Below are 13588 nucleotides of genomic sequence, written 5' to 3' on the forward strand. Positions count from 1 at the left end.
GGGCATAACATTTCTGATCATAAAAGAGCTTGTTCGTGTATTCCTTGAAATGTTTGGCAGTGAATATCCTCTCCTGTCCTAGTTCGATCCAGAGTACACTTAAATACTGATGAACTGGTCTCATATTCAAACATCAATGATGATGACAATCCGAGAAAATTCCATCCTTTGCAATGATCTACACTTAAAATGAAAACTTTTAGATGCCTCCAAGCTGTTCTCTTACCCACTTCTCTTCTTCACCATTTATGTAACAAGCAAAAAGCAAAGGCCTAGAACAACACGGGGCATGTCCCACGGGCACCAGAATTTGTAGATAAAGGCACAGAAACACATCCAGGGGCCCCACGCAAAAGTGGCAAAGGCGTCTGCACTGGGGGCTGTGGGCATGGCCGGGGGAGGGGGGAAGACGGAACTCAGCCCTGCTGCTTCTAAACAAGGGCGTACTCATGCAGTATTTCTACGAAACTCAACATTGCACAAGGTTGACATTTAAAAACAACAGGAAGGTAAGCCAGCGGCCTAGCCCTGGGAGAGACGCTCTTGGCAGCCACCAGACAGGAGCTATTGACCAAGAGAAGAAGAGCCCAGGACTTCCCAGCGGCCCCCACTGCTCCCCCAACCCCAGCAAACAAGGCTGTCACAGAGGCCAGCATCAAATTTTTTTAAAGGTTTATTACTTCAATAGTGAATTATTTTTCAAAGATGATAAAACTCATTTCCAGTAGAAAAGGGTCACAGGCTGGCCCCAGGGTCCAGGAGCGCCCGGGAGGCAGGGCCCCAAGGCCTCTTCACCTCAGCCTGGGCACCTAAAATCTGAGGGGCCCTGTGAGGGGGTGGGGGCAGCTCGGGGGCACAGCCTGCTGCCACTTCGGCCAGGGAGTGGCCGGCTCAGTCCGTAGGATGATGTCAGTTTAGGCTGGAGGAAACGGGCAGCAGACACCCTGATGCAGTGCCTATGAAGACTTCGGGGAGATCAAGGTCCGGCCAGGGTGGGCGGGGAGCCTCGGGCAGCTGCACGGGGCATCTCGTGCTCACCCCGTTGTTTTCTGAGGCCTGTGTAAAGGCGCTTTGCCTGGCCTGGCAGCTATTTGGCACAGGAAGCCAGCACTCCCAGCCTGGCCAGTCCTGCCTGGGGAGTCACTATGCCGGGACTGCAGTGTTTCACCCTGAAGGGGAGGAAGCCTGGGCCCAATGGCTGAATGGGACAGGCCAGGCTCACCCAAGGAAGGGGACACAGTACCCACAGCCCCTGTGGTCAGGCCTGTGGGCCACGTGGAGAGAAGGTTCCAGAACAGTGCTTGTCGACGAGCCTCTCCCTGCAAGTCCCTTCAGCAGCAGCTCCGTCCCTGAGTGTCTGCACAGGCCTGCATGCATGTATGCAACAGGCACATGGCAGCTGGGAGGTTCAGGCTGTGGGGCTAGGGGGCTGTCCGCTGGGAGAGTCCGGGAGAAGTGGGGTGTAGGGGCTGGGGGGCCGGTCAGGCCCAGCGGCCAGGCCTGGCTGGCTCATGGTGTCCTCAGGACCCTGTGGAGAAAGGCAAAGCTGGGTGACCACCCACGCCCTGTCACCAAACCCCACCCTCATCCCCGCCCACCCAGGCCCTGTACCCACATCCCCAGCACAGACACCACCCCCGCCACCAGGCTGTCAGAGGTGAGAAGAGGCTGGAGTCGCCTACAGACTCCTGGAACGTCTCCCAGAGGGCCTCTTCATCTCACTCAACACCTGCCTGGCCTCCCCGACCTCCTTTAGGGATGGAGAAACTGAGGCCCAAAGAGGCTTAATACAGTGAGGGGCAGAGCAAGCTGGGGGGGGGCCTGTGTGCAGCACAGTCAACACGGAACAACCGGGGCAAGCTCCGTCCCTCAGGAAGAGAACATATGTTCACGTGTTGATTTATTTTTTATTTTTTAGAGACAGCGTCTCTCTCTGTCGCCCAGGCTGGAGTACGGTGGTGCCATCATGGCTCACCACAGCCTTCAATTCCTGGGCTCAAGTGATCCTCCCACCTTGGCCTGCCGAGTGGCTGGGACAATGACACGTGCCACCACCATGCCCGGCTCATTTTTTTATTTTTTGTAGAGACCAGGTCTCCCTATGTTGCCCAGGCTGGTCTCAAACTCCTGGGCTCAGGCGATCCTCTCACCTCAGCCTCCCAAAGTGCTGGGATTCCAGGCGTGAGCCACCGCGCCTGGCCTGCATTTTTAAACCAACGTCACAGGACGTATTCAGCTTGAACAGCACTCATGAACAGAAGACAGGGAGGAAAGCCGGCCACACAGCGACACACGCAGCAGGATGCAGCTTCGGCCACATTCAAAAAGTGACCTGTTGCTCATGGCTGGGCACATGCAGATTCAGAGTAAACAAACCCACAGGCCAAGTTCCTGGCAATGGCTACTCAGGGCGCGCAGGACATGGGGAGAGGGACGAGGGCCACACAGGGAACGAGTGAAACCAAGGGCACGAGATGCTGACCATCTTCAACACTGACAGCTGTTAGCAATGGCTGAGTCTGGGTGAGGAGAACTGGCTGCTGTCATTTGTCTAGTTTGACAGTTGTAGAAAATTTCTCAACTTAAAAATTAAAAATACAGATAATGCTAATGATAAGAGTGTGGGGTGAGCCTTTGTCCCGCTAAGTCCCCACCTCCCATGCCTTGAGCAACAGAGGTCTCCCTACCCCGGCAGCTGGGGCTGGAAACCCCTGCCCACCTCCGCACACCTGTGCTTGCTTCACCAAAGGGTAGGAAAATAAAACTCCTGCTCAGGGCAGAGAGCGGGCACAAGGGCCAGGGTGTGCTGTACTGAACCAGGCATGGGGGAGGTCAGCCCCGCCCCCCACGCCACCCACTGAGGCAGCATGAGACACCCACAGGTGGCTAGACCTTAGCCATGTGGGCCCAAAGAGCCGTGACTTGAGAGAGTCTCACTCAAAAGTAGAAAGGTGAAACCGCCCCCAGGCTGTATAGAACCCTGGTCTTTCCCAAGGAAGACACGTGGAACAACGCCCCCAGGTGCGGAGGGTGAAGCAGGTTCCTCCTCCTCCCTCTCCTCTTCCTCCTCCCTGACACTTGTTTGACTGAGGAACACAGACTTGGAGTGGGAGAAAGGTCAGTGAGAAGCTAAGAAAGGTCCAGGAACATATCCCTGGAGGGCCACCCGGACAGTTGTCCAGGCCGTTCACTGCACAAAAGGATCCAGCTGAAGGGTTGCAGACCCGTGGACACAGTTTGCCAAGCCCCCTGGCCTACAGCAGGCCTCATCTGCCCAGAGGGGCTGTCTTTTCCTTATTTATATAAAAATATCCTTTTTCCCCCTTCTCCCAAGCAAGGCTGCCCCTCAGGGCCATCCCCATACCCAGGTACAGGGCAAGGTGTGGGGCCTTCCCCAGGGACTCAGGCCTGAGACTCAGAACAGGACCCAAGAGGGGGCAGCAGTGGCCTGCAGGGGAACCACTGGCCACCACCCAGGTGCCCACTCCAAGCTGAAGCTGGCCACTGGAGGACACTGCATTCCCCGTTTCACATGCCGAGGGCATCCAGGGCGCTGGGCTGGGCTCCAGGACCTTCCAGAAGGCTGGGCAGGAGGGTCTTTTTAAGTCAAACACTTGTCTCATCACCTAAAAATTGGATTCTGTTGGCAAAATAAAGGGGAGACCCCAGTTTTGTTTGGGGGGCGGATGACAGGACATCCTGGTTATGTCCAGGGAGGTGCAGCCATGGGGCCCTGGCCACTCTATCTGTGCTAAAAGTGAAAAGCTCCCTGCTCTACACTGACCAGGCCCTGACCAGCCCCCACCCCTGTACCCTGGGAATCCCAGGCAAGTTTCTGCAGAAGGGAGCAGTGGCTGGAAGGAGCAGGGACACCGAGGGGGCCAAACAGTGCACAGCACAATAGTGTCCTGGGGGAATCCTGGGAGACAGGAAGGGAAGAGGGGCCCGGCCAGAAGGCCTTGTCTGCAAAGCCTGGGGACCCTGTCCCGGGGAGGTTCCTCTCCAAATATTAACACTCTACCCGAACACAGTCAGACTCTACCCCCTACTCCCAGATGGACAGGAAATCCCGTTAGGCAGATGAATAAAAGCTTAATATGTATATAATTGGAATTCAGTGGACCCTTTCAAACAGTGCTGAGATATTATCACAGTAATTTGAGTCACTAGCAATTTAATATATTTATCTAGTTGGTGTTCTGGGGGAATATGTGTCTCTATTTCATTGGTAGTTCAGTGGTTATGCAGTCCGTCCTTCCTTCCTTCTTTCCTTCCTTCCTTCCTTCCTTCCTTCCTTCCTTCCTTCCTTCCTTCCTCCCTCCCTCCCTCCCTCCCTCCCTTCTCTTTGTTTCTTTTTTTGAGATGGAGTCTTACTCTGTTGCCCAGCATGGAGTGCACCCCAGAGCTTGAGTGGGACATGGGGCTGGCAGCGCCTGCCAATGCCAACAGGCTCCTGCCCACCCCTTGGCATTTTCTTTTTCATTTCCTTGTCCAGCCCTGGCAAGTGAGATGAGCTAGAGACAGCCAAGTAGCCCCAAAGAGTGGGGCTGCTGCTTCACGTCCCCACAGTGTGGCTGCCTGAAAACCTATTTTCACCCAAGTAGGCCCAGCCTCAGAAGCTCTTGAGGGCAGCACATTTTTCAGAAACTAAAATAACAGCTATCGTCAGAGGCACCACTTTAGAGCGATTCATCCCTGCCCAACCCCAAGCTGTAGGGCCTGCAGCTCTGCCTGTCTCCTCCCCTGGCAAGGACACCATCCCTGGCCACGGCTCCCCCACGACCTCAGCCCTACAGAAACCTGGCCAAGGAAATGGAGAACCCCCAGGGGCATCAGCCTACTTCCCCGGCAGATAGGGTGGCCACATAAAATCAGGACGCCTAGTTAAATGTGAATTTCAGGTGAACAACAGATAGGTTTTCAGGATACGTGCGTCCTATCATTGCACGGACACAATAAAAATTACTTATTGCGTACCAAAAATTCATATTTACCAGGCACCCTTCTGTTTCTTGTGTTCCGTTTGTTCGTTTGTGCTCAATCTGGCAATCCTACCCTCAGATCCAGTCCTAGGTATCCAGCTGGTGTTCAATTGATGTCTACATTATTTGTTCTTGGTCAGTCATCCCAGATTTATTTATTTATTTATTTTAGTTTTATTTTTTTAAGACGGAGTCTTGCTCTGTCACCCAGGTTGGAGTGCAGTGGCATGATCTTGGCTCACCGCAACCTCCATCTCCCAGGTTCAAGCGATTCTCCTGCCTCAGCCTCCCGAGTAGCTGGGATTACAGGCATGCGCCACCATGCCCAGCTAATTTTTTTGTATTTTTAGTAGAGACAGGGTTTCACCATGTTGGCCAGGCTGGTCTCGAACTCCTGACCTCAAATGATCCACCCACTTCGGCCTCCCAAACTGCTGGATTACAGGTGTGAGCCACTGCACCTGGCCAGTCATCCCAGATTTAGATCAATGTTTCTCAAACATGTTTCTACATCAGAATCTCATTAGGGTCCATTAAAATACAGATTCCTGGGTCCCAACAAGATTCTATTTCAGAAGGCTAGAAGGCTGCCCAGGGATCTGCATTTCTAGCAGACTTCCCCAGGGGAGTCTATTGCACAAGAGATTCCAGAAGCAGCAGGCCTAAGCCTTGCTCCTGCCTTTCTAAAGTAACTTGCAAATAGGCACCAGCCCACAGAACACAATTTGCCCTCTGGGATCAAAAAAACTGCTATTCACTCAGAACATAGGAAGGGCAGTTTCTCTAAAAGCAAAATACACAAATATGCATCTTCAGACTGTAGACACTCCAGGTGAAGTTGAGGCTGAAGGAATGAGCCGGACCCCAAATGTTTTAAGCCGCCAGCATTCTGCTTGATATGGGAGGGGGCAGGGAGGCGCACGGTGTTACCTGGTACCCACCTACAGTTTTGCTTCCTGCAGCACAGAGCCCTTGGGAGCTGATGTCATCAGGGATTCAGAATAGGCCTGAATGGCCTCCTTATCCTTTGAGCCCTTTTTACTACTACTCCAAAATAAATAGCATTTCTCCTAGAAGATAACCAAGCTAATTTATAGTTGACGTTGAAGCCACATAAAAATGGTTTTACACGGTTCTTTGATTTGCAAAAGGCAAAGAGGAAACAGGAAAGCTACAGAAGTTTAGAGTCCAACAACCCTCAACAATTGCAGGTGGCTGAGACGTGGGGAGCTGCTGCTCTTAGACGGAAGTACAAGCATCTTCGGGAAACACACCTGGGAGGTGGACAAGTCAAGCTGAAAAGGGCTCGTCCACTTGAAAATTTAAACCAGCGAGGAAACAAAGTGGGGAGATGGGCCATGGAGACTGATGACCAGTATACTAGCTGGGGGGCTGTTGAAAATCAACCAGGAACAGACTGTTCTGTTAAAATACTTTTGATTTTTTTTTTTTTAAAGAATGACTTGAGAAGAAAAAAGCATTGCTTTTTAAAATTTTTGAGACAGGATCTCACTCTGTTGTCCAGGCTGGAGTGCAATGGCGCAATCATGGCTCACTGCAGCCTCCAACTCCTGGGCTCAAGTGATCCTCCCACCTCAGCCTCCCAAGTATCTCAGATTACAGGCAAGAGCCACCACACCTGGCTCAAGAAGAAAAATTTCTCTAAAGAGAAATTAAAATATGTTGAGTTTACCCACATGTGATTTTTTTTTTTTAATCAGGACAAATTACATAAAAACTGATAAGGCCAGTCAGGCACAGTGGCTCACACCTGTAATCCCAGAACTTTGGGAGGCCGAGGCGGGCAGATCACAAGGTCAGGAGTTCAAGACCAGCCTGGCCAACATGGTAAAACCCTGCATCTATTAAATATACAAAAATTAGCCAGCCAGGGTGGTGGGCTTTTGTAATCCCAGCTACTCGGGAGGCTGAGGCTGAGGCTCCCGCTTGAACCCAGGAAGCGAAGGTTGCAGTGAGCCAAGATTGCACCACTGCACTCCAGCCTGGGCAACAGAGCGAGACTCCATCTCAAAAAAAAAAAAAAAACCCAAAAAAACAAAAACAAACAAACAAAAATCTGGTAAGGCTCTGCTAAATCAGATAAATGGGATAGATTTCACTTATGTGGCCTCTAGTGAAACCTGCAGGGAGGGGAGCCACACTGCCAATCATAGCATTCTTACTGGATTTGAGGGTGGGATGCTGATTTGGGGGCTACAGCAGGGAAGGGGACCCTAGCCAGAGCCTAGACATTCTGTGCTTCCTGACCCTCCTTCCCTGTTCCCATTCTGATGGACAGAGAGACAGAAGGAGACAGAGGGTTAAGGCTGTCACGGCCTCCTCTGGCCCAGCCCCTCAGCCAGTCCTCAGGGACCCCCTCACATGGCTGTGCGTCCTCGCCTGTGGACACCCACAGTGATGCTCTGCCACAGGGAGGTATTCATGGTCTGGGAGTGTGGGTTCTGATTCCTTCTCTCCTCTCTACATAATTCAGTCTAATAACTAGAGGGAGTTCCCTTTTGCTTGCTGGAGTCACAGCCCTGCTGGGTCCTGGCTGCCCCGGGGCAGTAACAGAGAAGGGGGCTCCCAAAAGGGCTGGTTGGACCCAATGATCATTGATCATCGGGAGCTCAAACGCTACAGCAGCAACATGATGACAGCTGGTGTCCAGGCTACCACCTCACATTGTGGAAACCTTTTCCCCCGAGGACAGGAATTTTGAAAGGAAGTCGGGTTTCAGGTCTGAAAGCCAAGGTGAAGAACCAAGAAGCTTTATTCTCACCCAGCAGGCAAGCAAGGAAGCAGTCAAGCGTTCCCTGAGAGAGGGGAAGAGGAAGAAGCATTCACCAGTGCTAAAGGAAGCAGGTACTGCAGAGGAGTCAGGACCAGCAGAGCAGTGGGGCGGCCCCAAGGCCCCCAGAAGGCCTCGGCCTGTGGCCCTAGGAAGATGCAGGTGGGGGCCACCTCAGAGAGTGGCTTTCTGCTCCATGCATCCAAAAACAGCCTTTCCTGATGCCTGCCAGTGGGCAGCATCCCCTCCCCTGCCATGGCAGCTGCTCGCCCATCTCCACTGCCCCTTGAGCTCTGTGATCACAGCTCTCCTGTCCTTCGTGTGACTGTAGTAACTTGCCTAAAGGTCTGCCTTGCCCATCTCTGCTGCCGATCTCATGTTCTGGTCATTTCTGCATCCCCTGACCTGTGCAAAGGACCTTGCAGTGAATGCCATGAATGAATAAATAAATGACCCCGAAGCAAGGAGGTCTCCCCTCTTCTTGCTGCTTCTGGAGGTCTGAAGCCCAGGGCTGGAGCTCTTCCCCCCATTTCCATTCCCTCCTGATAGCAGCTGCCCCATCCTGTTCGAGCCACTGACTTCCTCACCTACTGGGGCCTCCCCGCTGGTCCCAGGCTTCCATCCCTCCCAGCCCAGGGCCCACTTGCCAGCCAACAGCTGACCTAGTGATTCCCCTCTTTAAAAGCCTCCAATGGCTCTGTCACTCCCAGAGTCAGTTCCAGACTGCTCACTCTGCGCCACAAGGCCCTGGGTGGCCTGCCCTGTCCACTCTCAGACACCACACCCTACCTATGTCCCTGCCCTCTCTCCCCTCCAGCCACCCTGGCCCTGCCTGACCCTCCGATGTGCCTTGCCTGTCCCTGCCGCAGGGCCTTTACAGTGGCCGCTCCAGGCAGCATTCCTCCTGTGGCTGTGTGCTGAACGCCTCCCTGGCCTCCACTTCAAAGCTCACTATCTACCTCTTCAGAGAGGCCTTTCTGGAGCTCCATCTGTCCTTGTCCCCACTTGCCCCAGACGTGCACTGTCCAGTCTGGGAGCTGCATTTGGCTGGTGAGCCCTTGAAACGGAGCCAGTCCAAATTGAGACCTGCTGCACATGTACCATACACACAGGATTTCAAAGACTTCATGCAAAAAAACTGCAAAAATATTGACATCCTTTATACTGATTACATGTTGAAGTGATAATATTTTGCATATATTTGGGTTAAATAAAATTAAAATTAATTCCACCTGTTCCCTTGGACTGTTAAACGGCTATTAGAAAATTTAATCTGAAAACTTCACACGTGGCTCACGCTGTATTTCTATTTGACACCATGGCTCTAGCCCCTCACATTTCCTATCATGGGTGTAATTATCTTTTTTGCTGATTTATTGGTTTTCATCTGTCTCCCTGGCTGGAATGCCAGCCCCCCTTAATCCCCCTGAGCAGGCTCCTCAGCTGTCTCCTCCACTGCTGTGCGTCCCCTTGCCCCTAACAGAACCTGGCATCCTGGGTGCTGACTTGATGAATGAACGATGCAAATACCAGGTCTCATTACTCAAAGCCCACCTGCACCCCCTCCAAGGGAGGGTCCCAGGCCTTCCAGAACAGGCAGAGTAGTGGCAACGCGGCATGCAAAAGACGCAAGCCTGCAGCGCAGCCCCCAGCGGTGACCGCTCCCACTCCAGCACAGAAGCAGGACTGCTGCTGGAGGTGGGCTCCAGGCTGCGGTTGGCCAGAGGGTCTGATCTGAGGCCCCCTTCCCCCAGCAGGCAAGCGAATAGCTGTCAGCCCGGGCCACACTCTGGCCAGCACCTACTTTGCTCCGGATTTGGCAGATGACAGGGACCAGCAGCAGGACGCAGCCCAGCGCCAGGAGGACGTACTGGGCATAGTGCATCACCTTGGGCATCAACACCAGCTGGGTGTAGAATGTGTGAAGCGTCTCCCCCTCCATGGCCCCGCTCTGAGGAGGCAGAATGACAAACACATGAGCTGGAGCCACAGGCTGTGGGCTACAGCGCAGATGCCACCCAACACCCTCCTCTGTGCCCGCCTCAGCGTTTCCCCATCTCAAGCTCCATAGCTAAAGCATGTGTCGGAGCCTGCCAGGGACCGCCTCCCTCCAGGACACAAGGTGAGACTACAATTTCCAGAATCCCTTGCAGTTGGGCAGGGCCATTTGATCGTGTTCTGACCAATGGGAGGTGGGCCTGTCCTCACGTGACTCCCCATCGCTTTGCCTGCCACTGAAAGGAGGATCTACAGGAGGGCGGGGCCCCCGGGGACCTGGAACCCTAAATTACTGGAGGGAGCAGAGCTCTGCTTCCCCATCAACCCACTTCAGACTGGGCTGTGAGCAGGAAGTGAACTTGACATTCGGAGGCTTGTTTGTCCTGGCCATTAGCTAGCCCTGATTTAAAACGAGGTAGGCAAGAAATAATAAAGTTTAAAAAAAGATAAAATAAAAAAATAAAATAAAATAGGCCAGAATGAATTCTAAAAAGATGCGAGAGAAGTAAGTTTAAGTAAAAAGCTGACACCTTGGAAACCAACTTCCCCACTTTCAGGAGAAGAGGTTATATGCCTCAACAAAATCATTTTACACCCAGGGCCAGGGACTTGACCGCTTCATGCAGCTTCTGTCTTCCCCATCTCAAGGGATCCCTTTCAACTTGGTGGGATAACTGACATAGGGTGCTTGGACAGTGTGAAATTTCTGATACACTGGTCCATGTCACAGTCCGGTTACCCTGGCCCAGCCCTCTCCCTTTCTACAAGCCGCTCCCCACCCCCTGCCTCAAATGCCCACATTGGCTCTTAACAAAAGCCCCTGACACTGTGCTCAACGCACCCTTACCTCTGCAAACCAAAGCAGCGGCAGGACCACCGGCTCAATCTTCCCAGTTTGTCTGGAAATAAGCAAGGCATAGCTGTGTGAAACAAAGTCTTACACCCAAACCTTGATATAATTCTGCTTGAATACAACATCTAAACGGGTTTAGTATAATTTTGCACACACTAAACCCTCACCACCAAATATAAACAATGAGCTGAAACACTTTAGGAGCCATGTGACAAAACTGTCCCCAGGCTGAAGGTCTAAGTCTACAGCCCTCAATACTACTTGTAAATAAGACTTTAATTCTTTTTATTTTTTATTTTATTATACTTTATGTTCTAGGGTACATGTGCACAATGTGCAGGTTTGTTACATATGTATACATGTGCTATGTTGGTGTGCTGCCCATCTTTAATTGTTTAAAAGGCATTTTTTTGGTTGTTTTTTGTTTTGTTTTGTTTTCTTTAGTTGACAAGATGAGATGTTTTCCCAAAGGGCTGTTTGTCATCACACAGCTTTGAACCTGTGATCATAAGTTCTGGGGCCAGGAGGGACTTGATTCTGCAGTCTCAGTCATCCCTCCTTATCCATGGTTTTGATTTCTGCCATTTCTTACCCTCAGTACAGTACAATAAGATATTTTGAGAGAGAGACCACATTCACATAACTTTTATTATAGTATTTGTTATAATTACTCTATTCTTAGTTATTGTTAAGTGCGGCTATACCTAATTTATAAATTAACTTTATCATAGATGTGTGTGTATAGGAAGCAGCAGAGTATATGCTATACAGGGTTCAGTACTATCCCCAGCTTCAGGCATCCACTGGGGGTCTTGGAATATACCCCCGGGGATGAGGGGGCCACGGTACTTGACTGGTGCAGGCTTAGGGAACCAGTGTTTTGATGTGCTGCTAGAAGGAATCTCCCCTGGCAAAGAGCTTGATAATTTGACAATAATCTTTTTATATTAAAAACTCACATCTCCTGCAGGGCAAAGCCCACCAGTGACCCAGCCAAAATCCATTGGTCCCTTTTAGAAACAGAACCCAAATTTTACTCAGGATGGCAATGCACCCAGTGAAACACTCCACCTCAGCCTCTCTTGTGGCAAGTGAGGCTCTGTAACCAAGTTCTGGTTAATGAGATGTTTGCAGAAGCGTTATGTGGGATGGCCGGGAAGGCTGCTTAAAAAGAAGCTTTCACAGCTGGGACGTGAACCTTTTTTCCCTCCTCCCTTTCAGATGCCTGGAATGCAGATGCAAGGGCTGGAACTCTGCAGCCAGTGGGACCAGAGGTGACCTTGAGGATGGAAGCCATGTGTTGGGAAAATGGAATAGAAAGATGAGTGGAACTTGAACCATGAATGTCTCTTGCCATACTCTGACTGTCTGCCTCCAGACATCCTCTAAAAGAAGATTTTTTAAATAACAATATATCTTTGTCCCATTTGGGCAACAACTGTTGAGTTTTCTGATCTATACTGCCAAACCTAATTCCACCAATATACCTCACGACCCAGCAATTAAGCTCTTCAGAAACTGCCCTAGAGATGCTCACACATGCACACAGAGGCACAAAGATGTTCAGTGTTGCTTGGACTAGCAAAGACAAACAAACAGACAAATGACAACCTGTATCTTCTCTATGGTGACATATATATGAATGTAAAGAAGTAGGAAAAGGCCTGGAAGGAAGCACAGCAAATTAATGATGGTGGGTACGGCTGGGGATGGCGGGGAGTCACAGGAAACTCTCTTTATTCTTCCCCTCAAGAAGATATGTTCATATTACCTGTGACATTAAAACTTACACGCCAAGTTAAAAAGATAATAAAATCCGAAGGGAGAATAAAAGTTAACTCGATGCTGGAGAAACGTGACAGGCATGACCTCGTCCAGGCTATCAAGGTCAACATCAACAGTGATACAGTATGTTGACGGAATGTACCCTAGATGCTCTGAAACTGGAACTTTCTCTCTGTGGTCTTCCTCCTCCCAAAACCCATCACCCCAGTCTAATCATGAGAAAAGCACCAGACCAATCCCAGGAGAGGGGCATCCTACAAAATATCTGACCAGTGCTTCTCAAAAGTGTCACTGTCATCAAAACGAAGGAGAAATGAGAGACTGTCACAGCCAAGAGCTGCCTAAGGAGACCAGAAGACCAATGCGACACCTGGGATACGGTGACCTGCCACGACAAAGGGGGACCATGCAGCTGTGACTACATCAAGGCTCTGAGATGGGGAGAGTGTCCTGGAATATCTAGGCGGGTCCATGCAGATATGGGTACATCAAGGTTCTGAGATGGGGAGACTGTCCTGATATCTAGGTAGGTCCCAGGGAATCACAAAAGTCCTTAAAGAGAAAAGTGGGAAGTCCTCGCCAGAGCAATCAGGCAAGAGAAAGAAAAAAGAAAAAACAAAAACAAATTGTAAAACACCTAAAAAAAGAAAAAAAAATTTTTTTTTTTTTTTTTTTTTGAGAAGGAGTCTGGCTCTGTCACCCAGGCTGGAGTACAGTGGTGCGATCTCGGCTGACTGCAAGCTCCACCTCCCGGGTTCATGCCATTCTCCTGCCTCCGCCTCCTGAGTAGCTGCGACTACAGGCGCCCGCCACCACGCCCGGCTAATTTTTTTGTATTTTTAGTAGAGACGGGGTTTCACCGTGTTAGCCAGGATGGTCTCGATCTCCTGACCTTGTGATCCACCCGCCTCAGCCTCCCAAAGTGCTGGGATTACAGGCGTGAGCCCCTGCGCCCGGCCAGAAAAATTAATTTTTAAAAAGAGGGTCTGGGGCATGGTGGCTCGCGCCTGTAATCCCAGCACTTTGGGAGGCCAAGGCAGGCGGATCACAAGGTCAGGAAATCAAAGCCATCCTGGCCAACATGGTGAAACCTCTCATCTCTACTAAAAATATAAAAATTATCCAGGCATGGTGGCACATGCCTGTAATCCCAGCTTCTCAGGAGGCTGAGGCAGGAGA

General features: G+C 51.0%; 1 protein-coding gene across 6 annotated transcripts in view; it reads right to left on the bottom strand.

Moving 5' to 3' along the window:
* Nucleotides 1–655: 655 nt before the first annotated feature.
* The window catches only part of SCARB1 (scavenger receptor class B member 1), an 88127-nt gene continuing 75194 nt past the window's right edge, over nucleotides 656–13588 (bottom strand). For 2 of the 6 annotated variants that reach the window (XM_003907359.3, XM_017946341.2), the window contains 4 exons: nucleotides 10619–10670; nucleotides 9578–9724; nucleotides 5924–6052; nucleotides 656–1528 (listed from right to left, as the gene is read on the bottom strand). In XM_003907359.3, coding sequence (XP_003907408.1) covers nucleotides 5924–6052; nucleotides 9578–9724; nucleotides 10619–10670 — 328 coding nt within the window. In that variant the 3' untranslated portion in view covers nucleotides 656–1528. Of the gene's footprint in view, nucleotides 1529–5923; nucleotides 6053–6997; nucleotides 9725–10618; nucleotides 10671–13588 lie in introns of those variants that run through there. The other 4 variants (XM_031650918.1, XM_031650919.1, XM_009182030.3 and 1 more) reach the window with 3 other exon arrangements.

The sequence above is a fragment of the Papio anubis genome, chromosome 9 (assembly GCF_008728515.1).
Source record: "Papio anubis isolate 15944 chromosome 9, Panubis1.0, whole genome shotgun sequence".
NCBI classification, from domain to species: Eukaryota; Metazoa; Chordata; class Mammalia; order Primates; family Cercopithecidae; genus Papio; species Papio anubis.